The 21459-nt window shown below is 41.3% G+C and overlaps 1 protein-coding gene across 1 annotated transcript in view; it reads left to right on the top strand.

The window, feature by feature from the left end:
- The window catches only part of epas1b (endothelial PAS domain protein 1b), a 76720-nt gene extending 57497 nt beyond the window's left edge, over window positions 1-19223 (top strand). Inside the window, exons 5-16 of the mRNA XM_041049499.1 lie at window positions 1436-1554; window positions 2137-2339; window positions 5644-5750; window positions 7953-8100; window positions 8246-8454; window positions 9357-9565; window positions 9945-10058; window positions 10368-10903; window positions 11133-11229; window positions 11565-11655; window positions 11745-11921; window positions 12301-19223. Coding sequence (XP_040905433.1) covers window positions 1436-1554; window positions 2137-2339; window positions 5644-5750; window positions 7953-8100; window positions 8246-8454; window positions 9357-9565; window positions 9945-10058; window positions 10368-10903; window positions 11133-11229; window positions 11565-11655; window positions 11745-11921; window positions 12301-12452 — 2162 coding nt within the window. The 3' untranslated portion in view covers window positions 12453-19223. The remainder of the gene's footprint in view (window positions 1-1435; window positions 1555-2136; window positions 2340-5643; window positions 5751-7952; window positions 8101-8245; window positions 8455-9356; window positions 9566-9944; window positions 10059-10367; window positions 10904-11132; window positions 11230-11564; window positions 11656-11744; window positions 11922-12300) is intronic.
- Window positions 19224-21459: the final 2236 nt, after the last annotated feature.

The following is a 21459-nucleotide window of genomic DNA, read 5'->3' as shown; positions in this document are numbered from 1 at the left end:
CCTTCTCAGTTTCCTCTATAGTCAAATTCCTGAAACCTCAAGGGAGGTGCTTGCAATTCTTGACTCTCTGAAATAGTAAATAGTAAAAGATCTACAATGCTTGGCATGTTCCGGGGCCTATATACAGCTTTGGTGCCCCCCCACCCCCACCATTCAGCACCCTCACTTCTGCACGTGGGACAGGAGTTAATCCAAGGTCATACATGTAGGGTGTTATATAACATATCCCATCTCACAAACAAGTGTCCAGAACAAACATGAGAACAGAGGGTCAGAGATCGTATAGAGAGGAATCTAAAGAGAGATACAGCAGAGGAGTGTGTGTGTGTGTGTGTGTGTGTGTGTGTGTGTGTGTGTGTGTGTGTGTGTGTGTGTGTGTGTGTGTGTGTGTGTGTGTGTGTGTGTGTGTGGGAACTGTTGTGTACGTGTGCAGAGGCAAAAGAAGGACGATAAGAGCTGTGAGCATGAGGACGAGAAGACAGGGAAAGACGCTGAGAGAGAGAGGGACTGGGCACAATCTGCCAGAGACAGAAGATGATGCACAAGTTCACACATACGGCAACACACTGGGGGTCTTCACTCAGAAAAGAAACTCTGATACAACTGTAAAAAATAAATGTGTAACTTACTGAGGTTTACATAGGAAAACACACACAATCGCACTTTAAACTGCAGTTAATAACTCTTATCAGAAGTGGCCGCAAAACACACAAGCAGAACAATACTGTATATTTTATACTCCCTTTCCCTTTAATGCACTTTCACACACATGAGCACACAAACACACACACGCACACGTATTCTTCTGATTAGAGGGGAAAAGTTTTGTCCTGCTTGCTTTGCTTAAGTGCAGCTATGCACAGATAAAGACACACTCCTGAGTGTGGAGGTTGGTAAAAGACACACTTCACCACTCTGTGGCTGCAGCTCTGGGGCTGAACTCTGACCTCGTGATGTAACAGCTTGGCCCAATTTCCCGTCCTCTGCCTGTGTGTGTGTGTGCGTGTGCGTGTGTGTGTGTGAGACACTGCAGAGTTTAAACCTTGACCGTTTTCCCAGTCACAGGGTAGGCAGATAAATGAACAGTTAACTTTGATTTATTTATTTTTTTTAATCATTTTGACACAAAAAAAAAAAGATTGTACAATATTATTAAAGTTAGCATAAATCATAGGTCTGGGCCACAGACAGGCCACACAAAAATGCAGGTTAATTCGTAAAAAAGACTTATGATAATACTGATAACACAACAATCAATGAGTTTATTAATTTATCACCAAAACAAATTAAACAGAAATGTAATAGTTTTGTTACTTGTGTTCACCTGTGCTCCATCTGATTCAGTGGATGACTTCATGTAAGAGTAACAGTAAGGCGTCTGTTCTTTGTCCTGCCGGAGTTTAATTTTCTCCCTGTGACTTTATGTGTTTTTCAGGCAGCGGTTTTGGTAAAAAAGGCAAAGAGCTGAGTACCGAGCGAGATTTCTTCATGAGGATGAAATGCACAGTGACCAACAGAGGACGCACCGTCAACCTCAAGTCAGCCAGCTGGAAGGTCAGAGACAGCTGCTGCAGCTACAAGCCAACACATCTGCAACATGTCTTTGGTTATGAACAGAAGAACACACATACCTGCACAGACGTTATTTCCAGGTGGCTGCTGCAGAGCAGATCAGTGGTACCCAACATCTGAGGCTTTGCATCACAGGATGAACATATTGTGAACTGTCAAAAAGCCAAAGAGTAATTTCTCCTTTTCAAATTGATTTATGTGAATAATGTTTAGAAGCCTGAGGAGGTAAAATGATCCAATCATTCACAAAAAAAGGCAAAGATGAAAGTCTAAAAACAGACAATTTATCCTGTTAATGATCAGTGAACCCCTGAAATTTGTCTTCAGTGCACGTCCAAATCAAGTAAAATACACAAAGTAAACATATAAAATAAAACATATTGGATAAAAAAAATTGTAAGCGGTAAATGTGGCTGTACAAGTTGTAAAAAAAGACCAAAATGTAATCGGGATAGGCTGCAAAGTTCTTCACTGCAGAGGTAATTTCACAGAAATGACACTTTGAGCTTCACTGTGACACTGTGGAAGTTTAGGGTTAGTTTCTCTGCCTGCTGCCCCCTCCAGGTGCTGCACTGCACCGGACACCTGAAGATGTACAACAGCTGCCCTCCGAGAGTGCTGTGTGGCTTCAAAGAGCCTCCGCTCACCTGCGCTGTTCTGATGTGCGAACCCATCCCACACCCATCCAACATTGACACGCCGCTGGACAGCAGGACCTTCCTGAGCAGACACAGCATGGACATGAAGTTCACCTACTGTGACGAGAGGTAGGCGGGATGCACACAGCCTGACCTGGGCTTATACTGCAGGACATGAAGGAGGAAGAAATATTTTTATTAAGGTTTTTTTTAGAGTCTGTGGGAATTAGAAAACAAGTATGACCAGTTTAATTTCTGTAAAGCAAACACTGCTGTTGAAAGTAATGTCAAGGATTTATACAGACATTTACAACATGACATTTGCAACATACAGTCAGATTACTCATTAACCTTTTCCAGTGTAAAATGTTGGCATGTACAACATCTTCTTATTGGAAACTACCAGAGCCTCAGACCATGTCTGTGTGATTTAGAATCAATTATTTTTCCTTATCAACGAAACATTTTTTAGAGCCTGAAACCAGAAAATGTACTTGAAAAATGGCTTAAAGGAAAAATAATTACTGTGCTCACCGAGAGGCTCGATAGATTTCAGTAGAATTAAATAAGTAAGATAAGAATTTGAATTAAGTAGAACAGCATCTTCACGCTGCAGACTGCTGACAGTTACAACACAATCCTGAAAAGTACAAGTTACACACACACACACACACACACTCAGGAGAGTTTCTGACTGATTGCACTGTGCTGACTGGCTCAGTTTGACTTGGCATGGATGTCAGTAGGAAATGTGAGCCAGAGAAGAAACATTAATACTTTAATAAGAGTCTGTCACGACATTGTCAGACTGTGCCAAGTGTTTCTGATCACACATACACGAGTGGACAAACCTACAAACACACACACACACACACACACTCCAGCATTTCAAAGCTGTCAGTCTGACATCACATCATCGGCTGTGTCGCCAGGATAGCCCTGAGCCGCTTCCCGCTGTGTGTGTGTGCGTGTGTGTGTCACCACGGTGACAGATTTTAAAGTGAAATGATTTGTCCCTTCATGGTAAACTCCATCACAGGGCAGTGGCCAACTCGGAGCTAAAGAACCGATTCATTTGCACCCAAATATTTCTCTCCCACTGGCACAAGGAGGTGATGACAACACACACACACACACACACACACAGATTTGAGTTACACAAGCACATGCACGCAGACCTGTAATCTTATCAAGCTGCTCATGCAGGACAAAGGTTTCTTTTGGAGAAAAGTGGATGTGCGCTTGTGTGTTGCATGCACACCTCTGTGCGTGACCGTGCTACAAACAACGACCCATTTTCTTTTTCGCCTTTTCGGTGCAGTTTAATAGCTGCCCAAATCTTCTCTCCAATTACGCAAATGAGTTTATTGTAGGTGGGTCACCCTCCTGGCTCAGCAGGGACTTAGACTCATTAGGGAGGGGACGAAGTTTCTTTAGCTCATGTCTGAGAGGCAGAGCGAGAGCAGGGAAGGAGGAAAACAGGAAAGAAAGAAGAGAAAGAGGGACGAACTTTTCAACAATTCAGTGGCAATCTTTGAATTTGTATGCTGCCTTCAGGGGCCACTCAGAAATATCAGAACTGAGTTTAGTGTGCAACAGAAATGCGGCTAAAAACAACAAGGTTACTACGGCAACTTTTTGATTAATCATTTAGAATTCAAAATATTAAAAATGATGACACACACCAATCACAATTTAACAGACCCCAAACAGTTTATGTGCTACGGCAAGGTAGTGAAGATATGATGTATGTTCCTGATGAACGAAGTCTGTAGGTGTGAGCATTTAACCTGGATGATCAGGCTGGAGAGTACGAGATGACCGTCTATACAGCAATATACTTTTTTTCATTTTCAGTCTAGTTGTCATATGTGTACTTGTGTGTCTGTGTGATGTCAAGAGCAAAGTGTAGATGAAAAAAGGGAAAAAGGAAGTCAGAGAGCAAAAAGTGAGGGATGAGAGTGTAAAAAGCAAAGAGTAAAAGCAGAATGGAGGAGGAAACGTCACATGATGGCAGGAGTGTGTGCCGGGGTCTTGAGCCAGCAATCATCATCATCATAATCATCATTAATATAATTTGATGCTATTTTAGTTGCAACTGTTTCTTGGATATGATTTTCTTTCTTTTTTCGCCACAGCTCTCCTCTCCTCTCTCCACCTCCTTTCTCCCTTGTCTTTTCTACCACTCCTTTTCAGCCACTCCTTTCTTTGCTCTCATCCTTAACTCGCTTCCTCCCTCAGTGTCTCTTCTTCACTGCCCCCATCACCCACGGCTTTAAGATGCACCTCTCCTCCCCCACCTCTCTCTCGCTTTCTCTGCACTCCCTTTCTCCAGTCTGAGGTCTGCAGCTGTCAGTGTTACGTAATCTGAGGACAAGAGCCTCTGTACCAACAGACCACTCTCTCTCTCTTCTCTGTTTCTCTCACACCATCTCCATCATCATCATCCACAGACTGTTAATCTTCATCCTACTGTGGTTTGATAACTCACTATTTATCTTCATATTTCACATTTTTTATAGAAGTTCTGGTCTGGGAATGTGCAATCAACCATCCTATGACAGATGATGGAGATCACGAGCCACAGTACATTAAAAATACTAATCAATCATAGATGATGAATGTGCTGGTTATGGCCTGATCTTAACTTTCCATCTAAACCTTGAGAAAAACGTATGAAAGGCAGAGCAATTAATTAAAAAAAAAAAAGTCCTCTCAATGTTAGAATGCTGGTTTAATGTTCGATATGTTAAGAACTGAATAATGATTTCACTATTACATTAGAAAATATTAACATTTTGAAACGGATGCAAAATTTGATATCACTGTCACAGTGTTTGAAAAAATAAGCTTCAGTGGCATCGTGTGGTCAAAGTGAGACAGAGCCTTTAAAGATGAGAGTGAGACTATAGATACTATAGATCCTCGATGGTAGTCAAGGTTACAGGTGCACCAACCAAACTGAGAGTGTGAAAACAAGTCAGTGCTGATGTTCTGTGCTCAAAAATGTTCATGTAACTAAATTCAACTGCACCTGAATTTCTCTTTTTTTGGTCATCAGATTACTGTGGTATTTACTGGGGAAAGAAAGCTGGAGCGAAATAAAAGGGGGGAAAAAAGGATTTTTAAATGAGGTAACTAAAGCCAGCAACAAAATCCTCATTAACAAAGTGAACTCGTGATGAGAGTGACAGAAAGAGATTAGCTGTTCCAAGAAGCACAGGGAGTTAGCAGAGACAGAGAATGCGAACAATTCTTATTTTTGGAAGCCTGTCCACCTCTCTGTCTGATTTCCAAATCATCTGTGAAGCCTTTTGAAGTGCACACGTTCAGGATAGAGTGCAGGATCTGTCCTGTGAGCACAGAAAAGTTTCAATTAATGACCTAAAATCCTGTGTATGATTGTGTGTGTGTGTGTGTGTGTGCGCTGCAGGGTAACAGAACTGATGGGTTACAGTCCTGAGGATCTGCTGGGTCGTTCGGTGTACGACTTTTACCACGCCCTGGACTCAGACAGCGTCACCAGGAGCCACCACAACTGTAAGCTCACACACACACACACACACACACACTCAGACTTAAACTCAGGTGTCTTGTTATTAACTGCTATCAATGTCCTTGTTCTCACTGTTGCTTTTTTTTTTTATCAATCTGTGTAAAAATATAAACAAACATGTAAACACAAACAACATATAATCAGGGGTCAGTTCCACTCCATCTCTCAAACTGGTTGGACACTGGAGGTTCACCGTTTCATAGATCTAAGTTCAGTCAGACTGAACTCTGAAACAAACCGTCAAACCTGATAAATTAAACTGTATTTAACCATAAAAGTACAAATGAAACACACTCGTGATCTAGTTATTATCTCAGAAATGCTGTATCATACAGCATCGGCTGAGAAAAGCTAACTAAAAAAGCCTGGCTGTGTTATCTGACACTTCACTACCTGTAATCCTGCAGTGATCCAACCAAACTGCTTTTGCTCAGGTTAACAGGGAAAAACCTGAGTATTAGTCTGTTTCCTGTGAGAATGTGTGAATATCAGGTAATGTCAAGTTTCCACAATATATTTATTCTATACATGAATATGTGTGTTTCTCTCTGTGTATGTGTGAGTGTGTTTGTGTGTGTGTGTGTGTGTGAGTGTGTGTACAGAGCAGGGGCATGGTATTAAGATGTCTTTTATCAAATTAAGCTTAGCCACTGATGGCCTGATGAGGTTTGCACATCTGCTGCCACAAACAAACACAGTGGACAAGGGACCAGGTGGCCACTATTACAATTTAATGACACTGTGCATGTGTGTATGTGTGTATGTGTGTGTGTGTGTGTGTTTGTGTGTTTGTGTGCGCGCTAACAGGGCTCTGAAGTGTCATGGCTTTTCTCTCGTTTGACAGTACTATATCATTAGAAGCTCTGAACATCAGTGACAGAACAAGAACAACATAATGGAAGCGTGTGTGTGTGTGTCTGTGTGCGCACACTGCAAAAGACACTGCTTTTACCTGACTTTTAAAACCAGAGATATCTGAGATCTTACTTTGACAGTTTCCTCAGTTTTCCTGTTTGTTTAAGCCAAACATCTCAAATGTGTCATTGTTAAACTGTCTTACCACAAACAACCATATAGGAACTTAAAAAAGAAGCAGTAGCTGCAGTTTAATTCCTTTAATGTCTTTTATGTCTGAATCTTAGTAAAACTAAAAGAAGAAGATCATGGATCTGACTTAGATTTAAGATTTTAGGACTCAGATTCACTGACTCACATTGTTCTTAGTTGGCTGAAAGCTGCCGAGATAAAGGGCCTTCTATCTCTCTCTATGTAACACACACTCATACACACACAGACGACCCGCTCTCACGGCCAACGTGACCAGCCTGTTGATCAGCACATGCTAACAGCTCTGCTACATGTAACGTTGCCCCGATCTTCGTCAGCACACGCACACACTCAGCCACTGGCCTTATGTACACTCGCTGACCACAGTCCTGCTCCTTTCCCACGCCAGTGCTGAACTCTGGACTCGAGCCAGCACATCTCCTTCTCAGCACAAAGTCAAACATCCCACTTTTTCCTGCTGACCAACGTTTGGTTGATTTCACAACCTCCTGCAAAGTAAATACAGGGACAATCAATCAATAGTTCAATAATTAGACACTTAACAACAAAAAACACAAATCAAGCACACACAGAACACAGCTGCAGGGTGACAGGTTAAACAGTATCTCTGTCACTGGCATTAATGGACTGTAAAAGTCAGAGTAAGTACAGTGGCTTCCTCATGTACGCCTCATGTTTCCTTATGAGAAGTTAGTTTAGCATCTATCACTGAGTACTGTGCAATAAAACGCGTGCAGCTCATAATTTTACACAAGATCAAACAATGACTCTCATTCTGTTAGTGTTCAGTAAATACAGCTCCCCTGAGTTAGAAGTGTACTGTCCAAACTTCCAAGGAGCTGCAGATTTTAAATGAATTGACCTAAAATATGCAGAATAACAGGGACACGTTTTGAGGTTTGGTGTTCAGTCGGTTCTGCGGCTGATAGTACATCTGAAAAAGGTGTGTCCCTTACTATGATCATAAAAAGACTTTTGGTCAGACGAGGAGCCAGAGGACAGTTGTCTCTGCAGCATAAAAAAGTAACTTCCTGTTAATGTGATCATGAACAAGCAGCTCAGTTCCATACCATGGATCCCCCGTGTGACCAAGCTGTCTCTGTCCCTCTCTCTCGCAGTGTGCACCAAGGGTCAGGCAGTGAGCGGCCAGTACCGAATGCTGGCTAAGAACGGAGGCTACATCTGGGTTGAAACCCAGGGAACTGTTATTTATAACAACCGCAACTCCCAGCCGCAGGGCATCGTGTGCATAAACTACGTGCTCAGGTAAACGCTGCAGTCCCATTAGTGCGGTTCTGGCAAATTTCGGGTGAAAAACGATTGAGACGTGTTTGTAAGAAATGAGGTTAAATCTTTTTTTCCACCCTGTGTCCACTCACCTCGCACTGCCTGTCCTCCTCCAACTCTGCAGCGACATCGAGGAGAAGTCCATGATTTTCTCCCTGGAGCAGACGGAGTCCCTGTTCAAGCCGCGCCACATGAGCAGCTTCTTCACCGCTGGAGGCGCAGGTGTGACCGAGGATCCGGGAGAGGCCCTGTTCACCAAACTCAAAGAGGAGCCGGAGGACTTGGCCCAGCTGGCTCCAACACCTGGGGACACAATCATTTCCCTCGACTTTGGTGTGTACTGAATTTTTACCTAGACTTGTTTGATTGGGTCATAAAGTTTAAGTTTATACTTTATTAATCCGTCAATCTGGGGAAATGACTCTCTGCATTTTACCCACACCAAGTGAACGAAACATACACACACACACACACACACACACACACACACACACACACACACACACACACACACACACACACACAAGCATGCACATGCACTAGAGACGCTGTGGCAGGGGGCTTCCCTAGGAGGAGCCCGGGGAGCTGGGGTAGATCGGTACCTTGCTCAGGGGCACCACGGCCATGGTCGCAGAGGCAGGGGAGGCGCGTCTCCTTCACCACCACCGTATCCGCGTTTTTTTGCGCTTGGTCGAGGGATCGAACCCACGACCCTCCGATCTCAGGCCGGTCCAAACTCCAAAGCCGCACTCTTAACGCACCGCGCCCCCAGACTATGATAAAGAACGTAGATATACTGATTTATGCCTCTGCCTGTGTCACTGCTCACAAGCAACTACACAATACCTGCTTAAATACGGCCAAAGATGGCTGTCTGATTCACCACCACCCGTATCCATGGTGCGTGGTCGAGGAATCGAACCGGCGACCCTCCGATCTCCGGCCGGTCCAAAGTCCAAAGCCGCACGCTTAACTTGCTGCATTAAGACAGATACGTAATTTTATTAATACATAAACGTGTCCTGAAGAGTCCTTTTATACGGGGACACCTCAGTTACCAAACCAAAAATGAGCCTGTGTAAAAAAATTAAATTAACGTCAGTTTAACCCATCATTAGCTAGCTAGTTAGCTTAGTTTAACCACTGCTAACATACATAAAGAATAAGTAGTGTTGCTATGGTTACCTGTAATTTAATATATCATGGCTGATCTAATTTCCGTTCCTTTCTCGCAGGTCGCCCTCAGTTCGAGGTGTCTGCCGCAGCTATGCCCCCTCCAGGACCTCCGTCCTGGGCCAGCGACAGCCACAAGCCCGCCCCTCCGGCATCAGGCCAAACCCCGGCTCCGGTTGCAGGCGACATGGCTAACATGGCTGGTACCTTCACAGTGCAGCAGAACCCGCCGCCGGGCAGCGCCACTCCGAGCCTCAGCAGCTGCTCCACGGTGAGGACGAGGAGGGCGGCTGGGATCGAGCCACCGAATGTGAAACTGAAAGGAGTAATTAGTTAGTGAGCGAGCAACTGGTCGTGCATGTTTCATAGTTTGTTCTCTCTGTGTTCAGTGAGGCCTGGGGGGGTCAAAGGTCACTAACAGTGGGCAGTGTGTGTGAGAATAACGGGGGTGGACATTTGGAAGAAACAGGCTTTTAGTAGTGAATAGTGCCTTTGTTGAAACTCATTTCTTTTCGCCTTGTTTCTGTATTTCTCTCTGTTCTCTCGCTGATTTCATCCCTTTCTCTCTGGGCTCGACATGTTGTTCCTTTGTGCTTGTCTTTTATCTTTCTCACCCCCGTCCATCATCCTCGTTTCCTCCCTCCCTGCAGCCCAGCAGCCCAGGTGATTACTACAGCTCCGTGGAGAGTGACCTGAAGGTGGAGCTGACTGAGAGGCTGTTTGCTCTGGACACCGAGACAAACAACAGTCCCACCAACACTGAGGTGTGTGTCCTGTTCTGCTTTTTGTCTAAACCCGTATCTCTTCATGTTTAACCAGAATTATGAGACCTTGTTGTGATTCTGACTGAAAACTTTGCTTTTCTTTCTTCCTTTTTGGGGAAAGTTTATTAACATTGACAAGATTTTTCCCATGTTAAAGGACCTTTTATTACTATGTCTACAAGTGTTGATCTTGTCTAAGGAGTAAAAAACAATTCAACAGCTATATAACTGAACATTAAGGTAAACACTGTACACAACTGTTTTTGTTTTTTGTAAACAACAAACTGTTTTTTTTTTTCACTTTCTCAGAGGGACTTAAGCGACTTGGACCTGGAGACCTTGGCTCCTTATATCCCCATGGACGGAGAAGACTTCCAGCTGAATCCCATCATTCCAGAGTCAGAGCCCCTGGAGGGGGGTCCAGCAGGAACCATGGGGAGCAACAGCAGCCTGCCACAAACACGCCAGGCATCCCAGCAGAGCTTCAGCAACATCGCCAGCCTCTTCCAGCCCCTGTCCTCCCCTACTCAGCCCCAAGGCCACTACCAGGCCCAGCCAGCTGCATCCTGGGCTACAGGGGATAAGAAAGGCTCCAGCCAGGGGACCATGAACCCCCGTACTGGGTCATACATGATGGGGCATATGCAGAATCCACCGTACCAAGCCCCAGCCAGCACCCCTCTGTCCTCTATGGGTGGCAGGCAGAATCTGCAGTGGCCACCGGACCCTCTGTTAACTTACCAACAACAACCTCGAGCCACCAAGGCCTACCTGATGGACACTTTGTCAGGAGAGGCTCGTCCGTCCTGCCAGCAGAACATGACGCATCTCATGCAGAAACAGAGGTGATGTAACAATGAACAAAGTCCTCACATTCACCTTTTAAACCAGGAGAGTAAAAAAAAAAAATCAAATCCATATTTTAAAATCATGCATCACTTTATTGACATTTTTAGTTAGAGACAAAATCAAAAACATGCTAAATTGAGGGGAAGATTAAAATAAGTAGTTAAAGTTATATCAGTAAAGTTCTGCATTGAATTAAATGTGAAATGTCTCCATGTGTCTGTGCAGGTCCATCGACAATTTTGTACAAGCCCACAGAGACATGAGTCCAGCCAGAATGGCCCTGACCAACAGTATCAAGCGCTCCTTCACCCAGATGGCTGTGGTGAGTTTCTCTGATGAAGACAGTATATAAGTTTCATCTTGTCCTCATGCTTATTCCTGAGAATCACTGTGGTATGAAAACGGAGCAGATTATCCAGTGTATCCTCATGTTTACTCATACGACTGCTTGTTTTGCAGCTAATTAATAGAGAAGCGATGGATGAAGTGCTATTTGGAATTGACATTTATGAAAGGCAAAGCATGGGCAGACTAAACTATAAAACCCCCTTAAATTAAAGGCTCAATCAAAGACACTTTAACAAAGCTGTGTCCTTTGAATTGCTTGGGGAATTGATGCCTATCAGCTGACTGAGGATCCATTTGATTGTGTTACAGGGCGAAAGTAAGTCAGAAATCATATGGAAGAAGATGAGGGGCGACAGTTGCGTTGCCATGGATCGCTCCCTCAGCGCAGGATCACTGACAGGTATGTTTGTGTTTGTGGAAAACGACAACCACAACTTTTTATCTGTCACCACACAACTGTACCTGTAACCTCTGCCTGTCTTCTCTCAGAGTCAGGGATGAGCAGGATGATGCTGGGCAGCATGTCTTCATGTCTCAGCTCTCTGCAACAGCACAGGAAGTCTCAGTATCCAGGAAATGGGTTAGGTGGTGCAAATGAGAAAGCCTTCCCCCAAAAGAGCTGCAACTACACCAGTTACAACATGTTGCCTTCTAACAAGACTGAGGGTGAGCTGAACTCACTGTAACCTTCACAATCCCCTGAGTGTTAAACTCAAGTAACAGCTCTGTGTAAGCACCTGTAGCACTGGAACTGTACTATTTTACTGTTGTTTTCTGATTTATTTACTGACACACTGCAAAAGAAAATCTCCACATCAAGTCATTTTAGTCGTTAATTAAGTCATTAAAGTCACAAGAGAACAAATCTGATCTGCCAGCTTTGTAAAAATAGTTTTCTAAAATTCTTGAAACAAGTTGATTTCTAATTAAATTTAGATTATTTTTTTTTTATGTCTGTGTTACAGACTGAAATGACTTGATGAAAGCAGGACTGGTACTCGTGTCAGCGTGCTCTGCCTGACACAGATCTTCTGTCCTTTTGCAGGTATAGCTAGTCGTTTGCTGGGCCCTTCGTTTGAGCCTTCCTGTCTGCCGGAGTTGACCCGTTACGACTGTGAGGTCAATGTCCCGCTGCAGGGCAACCTGCACCTCCTCCAGGGCTGTGACCTGCTGAGAGCCCTGGACCAGGCCACCTAGAGCCCCAGATTCAAACCCCACCATAGACCCAGATTAATCACAGCCCTGATCCTCAACCTGCAGCCCAAGACTTAAGCCTGTATCTCTACCTTCATACCTCTGGGCCCTCTGAAAGCCCTGAGGCTAAGCTACCTATAGGAAATGGTATTCATAACCACATCCTGCCTTGTTTAGCATATCTGTCTCAGCCCTACACTCAGTTCCCTGTCCCTTCTGTAGTTCTGTACCTTGACCATCTAAACAAGCTGAGATATCAGAGTCAAGCCACTTTCACCCCTTTTGCCCAAGCTTGTGACTCAGATCAGATGCAGGTTGATCTCCGGTGTACAAAAGTTGCCCTGCATTGAGCCGGCCACAAAGAGGGCCCACGCGTGTAAGATAACCAGGGTCTGTTGGTGAAAAAAAAACAACATGGGACCATTAACTAGCCGAGTACAAAACGATGTCTGTCCTGTGTTAACAAGTCTAGACACTGGGATTTCTCCGGTCACCAGGTTCGGGGTAAGCGTCTCTCACAGGTCAGCTCTGTGTCCAGATACACAAACTGAACCCGGGTCTTTGGTGTAAACAGGGTATTAGAGGTGTGGGATTCAAATACACAATCTGCCTTAAAGGCCAGCTCTGCCCAAACATCTGCAGCCATGCACCGCGGCCTACCAGCTGTTTCCTGCCGTGACTTAAGTGGGAATCCACGACCAAGCTACCTATAAGCACGGGTTTCAAACCTACAGCCTGTTTCTTATCCAGACCCTGTCTCCTTTCCAGAACTAAACCCTGATATGAACTCTATGCAGCCCAGCTCCCAGCCTTACTTTCTCTTTATCAGCTGACTCATTTAAGCTCAGAGGAGAAGAGATACTACCCAGACTTTAACAGAGACACTGTGTTCTTTCACTTAGTGTATTTGACCAGCGATTAGACCCAGACCACTTTTCTCGTTCCAGTCAAAGCCTCAAAGTAAGAGTTGGGTATAATGAATTGGTTCTGAATTGTAGCCATTTTAAAATTAATAATAAGAACCAAGGATTCTTAACAGAACACAGTTTGATTCTGCTTATCGATTCCCAAAGATTCATTTTTGATCACTACGGTGCTCGATGTAATCACTGCACCAAAATAATTATTCAGGGGAGGTGCAGTTTGCACAGTGTAGGGCTGGTAACAGCAGTGGTTCTCAACTTCTTTTTTCTTTTTCTCACGATTTATTAAAATTTGAAATCTGTTTAAAAACCTGAGCTGCTGTTTTACTCTTTGAACCTCTTACATTTTTTCACTTTATTGATTGTTAGAGGCCAAAAAGGGATACAACTATTAATTCACATGAAACAAGCAAAAATTAGGTCTGAAAAAAATTAAACAGAAATTTGTCTACAAGAACTGTATTTTCCTTTTTGAAATTGCTTTTAAAATCTAGTCACCACGTGTATTTCGATGTAGAATTTTTGATGACTCAGAATATTCAACCCAAGTAAAAACATTTAACTTGTACATGTAGAGATATATAGAGAATATTTCTGTTTCTTAAAGTGTATCACAAGTGTGTTTAAGACACAGATGTTTTTTTCCCCCTTTCTCTTTAACCATATTTAGGATTTCATTTCACTCAAGAATCAGAAACTGGAATCAATAAGCAGAATCAGAGTCAGAGTCAGACCTTTCTCTGCTCAAGCCTTTTTCTCATATACAAACAGAAACACTTACACAGTCATCAGCCGGCCTCTTCTCGCCTGAGTCCATCTCACCTCAGTCACTGTAACATCCTCATCTGTTGAAATAAGAAAGTAGAGCAGTTAGTTCATACGGAGGGAACTCTGATTCTCACAACGTAAACTGGTTCACATAAGTATTACATCTGTTTGGGTCCATTTTAATGACATTTGCATTATATTGTTATTTTAGTTCTTATAATTAGTCTCTACTTTGTTATCGAACTGAGACATTTTAACTTCTATCAAAATTTAATCCAAATCGACAGGACACGTTACCGTATCAATACTTCTTTGTTTCTTCTCTCTCTTGTTTGATGTTCTTACTCTACCTACCAGACACTTTTATTTTTTTGTGTCTATCTCTCACACACACACTAATAAACATATATTGCAATACATGTACTCTACTACAAGATGAATATTGTTAAGTTTTATTTTATAAGTTTTTTTTCCGCTCTCTTCTTCTTAAAACTGTCTGATTTGTTTTCTCTCACTCTCACCTCTCTGTCAGGTAAGTAGATCATGTGACTACAGGGTTTTTTTTTCTTATTGTGCAATTATTTCTTTGAACTAAAGCTTATATAGTCAGCGACAAAGCTAGCCTTATTTACCAAACTGATAGCTTGTACAAAGGAATCTGGCTTGCACACGCTAAGAGTTCACTTGATTATATGTTGCAGGTTTACACACACACACTTTACGCAATACAGAAAACCAGACAAACCAGGTGTGTGCACAGATTACCTGAGGGGGAGGGATGGAAAAGGGGAACCTCTCTTACATGCAGGTTTCAATTTTAGGTTCAGTGTTTGCCCGTAAAAGACCTTAAGCGTGTTAAGTGTTTTTGGCTCCTTAACTATAATATACTATACAATTTTACATTGTATTTTTTTCTGCTGTTCCAGGCAGCTAATGGTTTATATTCATTTCTGTGCTGTATGAAATTTTTTCAATCACATTCTCTGTGTGTGGTAATGCTGTTTACCTTCAGCTTGATTTGAAAAGTCCACACAGCATTATATGATTAACTGAATTTAATTATTTTATTTAAAATACATTATATAGGGCCACAACTCACAATTATTTTCATTTTGAATTTTATTTTCTCAAGTAATTGATTGTTTTCTCTATGAAATGTCAGAAACTAGTGAACAATGCCTCTTATTTTCCAGAGTCTAAGGCTGCGTATTCAAACTGTTTTATCTGACCATGAGTCCAAAATCCAAAGATACACACTTAAGTCTGAAAAGACAGAGGAAAGTCATACAACAAATAACAACAGATGATACACACACTGTACATGCAAAAAGCAGAGCAGCTCTGTAACTCAAATCAAGCTACAAATGACTGAGAAACCATCTCTGCATTACTGATAATGTAACTTAGAGTGTTGTCATTCATTTTCACTTCAGACAGAAATGAATAGAAAACAGTGTGTACCTGGGCTGGTAGAATCGTTTCAAAAAAGTTTGCCGTGATGTGAAGTACATGAGATTTGTAGTAAATATTCTAAAGTCACTGGTTTGCTTCTTTGCGCTAACTGACTAACTACCCCTCCATCCAGGAGGGCAACTGGACTAACGAGTGCCAAGTGATAAGGCTGAGCTGGTATTTGGGCTCATCAACCTTAAATGCCCCTTTGGTTTTCTATTAGGGCAAAAAGTAAGCTTTACAGTGTGTCATTAAAAAAAGATGAGAGGTCAGTCCCTCCCACTCCTGTGCACACCACTGCACAAACCACACAGTGTAAGGACTACATAATCACTTTCTCATTCAGTCTACATGTACATAGCAGACGCAGCAGCTTTGGTTTCAGTGCCGTACAGCAGCCTGTGAAGTGACTTGAAAGTGGAGTGTATGTATTATTCTTTATGATTAGGACAAGGCCAGTTTTTCTTCTAATCCATGACAGAGTGGCTGCCAGTACCAGAAGGCTTTTTAAAACAGAAATACGTTAGTCATCCTAATACACGATAGACTAAGAGTAAAGTTTATTTTCAAACTAAAAATCATTTTAAGCCAAATGAATTATATTAAAGCAGATAATTCTGCCAGTATCATGATGATACAGGCAGAATGAACTGCCTTCCCTGAAAAAAAAGTTCTCACCAGTTTTCTCTGTTCTTTCCACTCCTATTCTCTCAAAGTATTTTTCTTAATCTCACTATTTTTTTTTTTTTTGAGGTAATTGTCTTTGTGTGGTGACCACTTTTGAGTATGAATTATAGAGCATTGTACACATATACGTTACGTATTTAAAAAGACAAAACTAATGTTGAAGATAGTGTTTTTAGTGTTTATGTGTCCTGGTACTTTGTCCTTATCTACCCCTGTAGAAGCAGATGGATCAGATCCCTCGCAGTGCTGTTTCCCCTCGTGCTGTTTCCGTGTTGTGGCTTTTTTTTTTTTTCCCTCCAGAGTTTTATCCTAAAATATCTATTGAATCTGTTGGCTGGCCAGTACTGTTTTTGTTCTTGCTTTAAGAAGATAAAAAAGTAAAAAATAAAAATAACAGGAAAACAGGAAAAAAGTTCAGATTAAAAGATAAATATCAGTTTTCTAAGTTCCACTTTTCAGATATGTAGCATTTTGAATATTGTAAAGAAGGTGAAGTTGCCACATAATTAATCACATAGTTTTCCAGTTGCATATATAATAGCAATGGTGCTTCATAGACCACGTATGTGTCATTTTTAGAACTTTTATTACATCTCTTGGATCCACTAACACTGTATTTTTATGTTCCTCGTTTTATGTCATGCTGAAATGTTCTTTAAAGTTCATTTTAATCCATATAATGTGCCTTATCGTGACTTTATGGTTGTCTCAACACATACTGAGTTCACCCTTCAAGAGCACAGTTTGTTTCCTGCGACCTGTAGATGACATCCTTCAGCTATGGGGCTTATTGTTGAACATAATCCCAAAGTGACACTGCATCTTATCCAAAAGTTAAATGTATTAAAGTTATTATTATTTTCTGAGATAATAATCATAGACGTGTCATAGTTGGGATGATTTTAATAATAAACCCTCAGGTTTTGTAGTCAGCAGCTCCTCCATAGCCTCTTCCTAGTGATGGAATATACAGTAAAAGCCTCATTCATTCAAGCAGAACCCAAACAGAACCCATCGTAGATCCCCTGGTGATGACGAGTCAAATTTTGTTTTAAGGTTTTTAAGGAAATGGATTCCCCAGCTCATCAAACGACCTAACAGTCGGTTTGTCTTTGAAGCTGCTTGTGGGTTTTTAGGTTTAGTTGAATAAGACTTGACTGTACAGTAAAAGTTCTACTGGGGGGGGGGGGGGGGGGGCATATGTTAAGTTAGTGCCTTGCTTGATACACATTTTAAAAGTCAAAAATTTGCCTGTCTTGATCGCCCACGATTTTGTTAGGTTAGTTTTAACACAAAAGCTTTAAATTCTTTTTTTTTTTTTTTTTTTTTAACAAACTGGGTTGTATCTTCAGGCTTTGGCTGTTTTTTTTCTACCCATTACAATCACATTTGTAGACCACTTTAGTTGCGGAGACACAGAGATGAATTGCATTCGATCATTCAGCATCAAGTCACAGTTTAAGTATATTACAGTATCTAAAACTGAACTTTGGAAGTGAAACACAAAGTGAAAGGACTCTTCTGAAGCTCTCCTGCAGTGGTGCTGTGTCTCTACAATCAAAGTGGTGACTAAAGTGCCACAGCTGATTGTAATGAAGTCCAATGCTATGAAGATTTAATCCAGGCTGTAAAAAAAAAAAATGGATTGGAGATGAACATTATCCTGAGAGGGGATGAGGGCTGAGAAACAGTTATGAAGGAGATATGAAAAGAAGTGATGTGGAGTTGAGTGACACATGAAGAGAGATTCAGCCTGCTCAGCCTGCCCACTGACGCAGATCTCTCCACCCGGCACATCACTCATCTGTTTCTCCTCACTCACCCTCTCTCTTCACTTTCCTCAAAATCAATTTGATTGTTTTTGCTCCCAATGTGTCAGAGGTTTTTTTTTTTTTTAAATCAATGTTTAAATTGGAAATTCTTTATATGTCAGAGTAAAAAAATCTGTAAATGGAGAAATGGAGACTCATAACATGTTGAATCATTATAATTATTCTCATTGTACATTTACAGCGCAATATAGAGCTGCTCTCAAAGAGCTCAAGTGCTAAGGCAGTTTTTGGAGACCAAAGAGGTTTCAGGAATACATTAAATGTTTTGAAACATGCACATGGAAGAAGAACAGCACCTCAGAGAGGCTTTTTAGCTGATGAGATTTGACCTAAACTGTGTTAACGTATGTGGAAAGAGTTGGTTAGATGGAAGTCGATTTTAGAATATAAAACGTAGAGAGAGAGAGGGAGTCCCGCCACCATTTTAGGTTAGCTTCTGCCCCACTAGCTTTGGCCAGACAAGTTAAAATTGAAAATGTTCTAAACTAAGATAAAACAAGTTATTTTGTTAGCATTCAAGAGCCACACCTCTGTTGAGTCTCAGCAGGTGGAGCTTTCAGATGCTTTTATTGTTTTATCTTAGAACAGAAAAAACACCAGGAACAGGCGTCGGTTATTCAGAAAGACAGAATAAAGACAGCTATCTCTGAGAAAATCAACGAGTGGCGGACGCTAGTGGAAAAGATGCTAACCCAAAACCGGGCGGGGCCTCTGTTCTCTATTTTAAATCTAGAAGGCCTATCACCAGTCCCAGTGCTCGGCATGCTGTGCTGCTTGAAGGGGCTCAAAACAAAAGTGACAAAAAGCTTCAGGATTTCATTCACTCGTTCACTGCACCTCCTCTTTAAAGACGATGTCAGCATTTTGTCTCGTCTTGTGTAACAACAGGGTTTTTTGTTTTTCCTTATGGGATCCATGTTCTGTTTTTGTCGATGTCATACAGTACATTTATATTAGCTTATTCTGCATTTTTTTAATATGCTAAAAATTCATATTGATCTTATTATTATCATATATTGTTATCATTGTTATTACTATATGGGGAATTTAACCCAATAAGAAGTTTGTGTTTCTGCACTGATATCTTATTAAAGCATACTGATCTTACCCTCCCTCACCGGCTTCATGTGTGGTTTTTATTGCAGTTCATTTTATTTTACATGACGTTTTATATTCCGATTTAAAGTTTCTTAGCAGTGTGACGTAGGTAATAATTCATAATCACAGATTTTACATTAATGTTAAAACATCTATTTAATTCTTTTGGTCACAGAAAAATAAACAAGTTGGCTACTAACCATAAAATAAACGCAGGAACTTAAAAAAATCTTAATCTGAAAATAAATGCAGAAGTACGGAGCAATATTTTTCTCTAGAACAAAGTGAAGGAAAAGTTTCCTAAAATGGAAAGTTCATCACTAAAACTACACTGCAGCACATTACTGTTAGTAAAAAAAAAAAATGTACTTGGTTACTTTCCACTTCTGGCTGGGAGCCAAGTTTTCTTGAGCTCGTGCATCTTTCACTCTGTACCTCATTCATCCACCTTAAAATATTCATCTGACAGGCCAGTGATTTGTAAGTTTGCACACATAAGCCTGTGTGTGTGTGTTTGAGTTGTTCTTTAGCCAGTACAGTGTTCAGTTAAACACCATTTAGCAGATTCAAACATGTTAATTGAAGAACATTCTGTAACAGCTTGTTCTGTGGGTTTTGTCCCTCCCGCTTAAACAATCTCTGTTTCACTTGTTATCTTTGGATCTTTCTGTGTATCTGTGTGTCTGAGTGTGTGTGTCTATCTTTGTGAGGACCAGTTTCAGGTTTGGACATTTTGTCTGGTCCTCTTTTCTTCAAAGGCCCATTTGAGGTTCAAGACTTGAGGGTTCACACAGGTGAGGAGGTACAAACGTGTGTGTTACTGTTTGTCTCGCTTTGTATTCATTCCAACACCAACAGCTACAGAACAGCCAGAAAAAGAAGGGACATGATCTGTTGGCTTTAGTTACCAGGAGCTCAGAGAAAAGTAAAATAACCAAGTACATTTACTGAAGTGCAGCTGTGAATTAATGAACCTTTATAGGAGTTTTGCCATTTTGTAGACTTCATATCTTTCCTCCACCGAACTAAAGAGAAAAACATGGTAATTATTTACTCAGCTACTCAACTATTACCCAGTTACAGGTTCTCTAACATACAAAACCTACAGTTAGCTTGTAACTTTAGCTTTTTTAGAGTTTCAAGAGTTAATTTAAATCATGGACCAGCTGCTATTAATAGCGTTAACTAACATTAAAAATAACTTTGTCATTACATTTAAAAAATAATTTTGTTAATTTTCTTTAACACCAATTTATGAGAGCATACATTTTCACGGCCCCACTTTAAAACTGATTTAATAAATGTTGAAGTACTTAATAAAAAAAGCTGACATTGTTCTTCTTATGGTGCAGTGTAATACGTAGAGGTCTTAAACTTCTCTGTATCTAACCTGAAAATGGATCTGCTGTTAATCTTTGCAGCCTCTTGCGACACTGTGAGAATCATGACATTGTTAAGAAAAAGAAAAGTGATGTCTCGGAGTCGGTTTTCCTGCAGACTACAAATGTTTGCCAGTGACTGAAAAGCTTTTTGATGAGAGTCTGGTCTGCTTCCCTGCTGTATGGAAAACACGTTTCAAAGCTTTAACTCCACCTTTGTTATTGTGCTTAATGTTTTTGTTTTGGATTGTGACGCACATCCTAAACTTGATCTGGACAAACTATTTGGCATAAATAGGCCGAAACTGGCACAGAAAGACAGAAACACACTCAGTGTCTCCTACCTTATGCACCTCACTCAGGTGCTGCTGATTCAGGCGTTTTCAGGACATAACTTGAATTGAGGACGACCTGCAGAAGAAAAAAGACAAAACACAAAGCTTTAACAAACTGGGACAATTTATAATCCATGTCTGAAAAAGTTTAGAGACTTATAGCAAACTGGTGAGTGAAGAGACACGCGATCACTGACTCGAGCGCTCCATCAATCAGTCAATTACATGTGCCTCCTCTCCAGCCCTCTCAAAAAAACGTTTTATCAAACACCAAAACAATGCACTGTCACCATTCATACATGCTTTACACTTAACAGTATGAACTGAGGAAAAAAGTTTTATTCATCCAATTCATCCAAAATGCGTTTTCCCCAAATTAGAATTCATTTAAAGATAAAGAATAATAATAGAATAAGGGACTTCATCACTTCTGGTTATCACTAAAAGCAACGGGAATTTTGGGAAATCACTGGCAGAGGGTGTTTTCCAGTGTTGTGCCAACAAATCCTGACAGATCCTGCTGATGCGTCTGTAGA

The sequence above is a fragment of the Toxotes jaculatrix genome, chromosome 11 (genome assembly GCF_017976425.1).
Source record: "Toxotes jaculatrix isolate fToxJac2 chromosome 11, fToxJac2.pri, whole genome shotgun sequence".
NCBI classification, from domain to species: domain Eukaryota; kingdom Metazoa; phylum Chordata; class Actinopteri; family Toxotidae; genus Toxotes; species Toxotes jaculatrix.
Note: the sequence above shows the minus strand (reverse complement) of the source record. Positions and strands in the feature narration are given on the sequence as shown.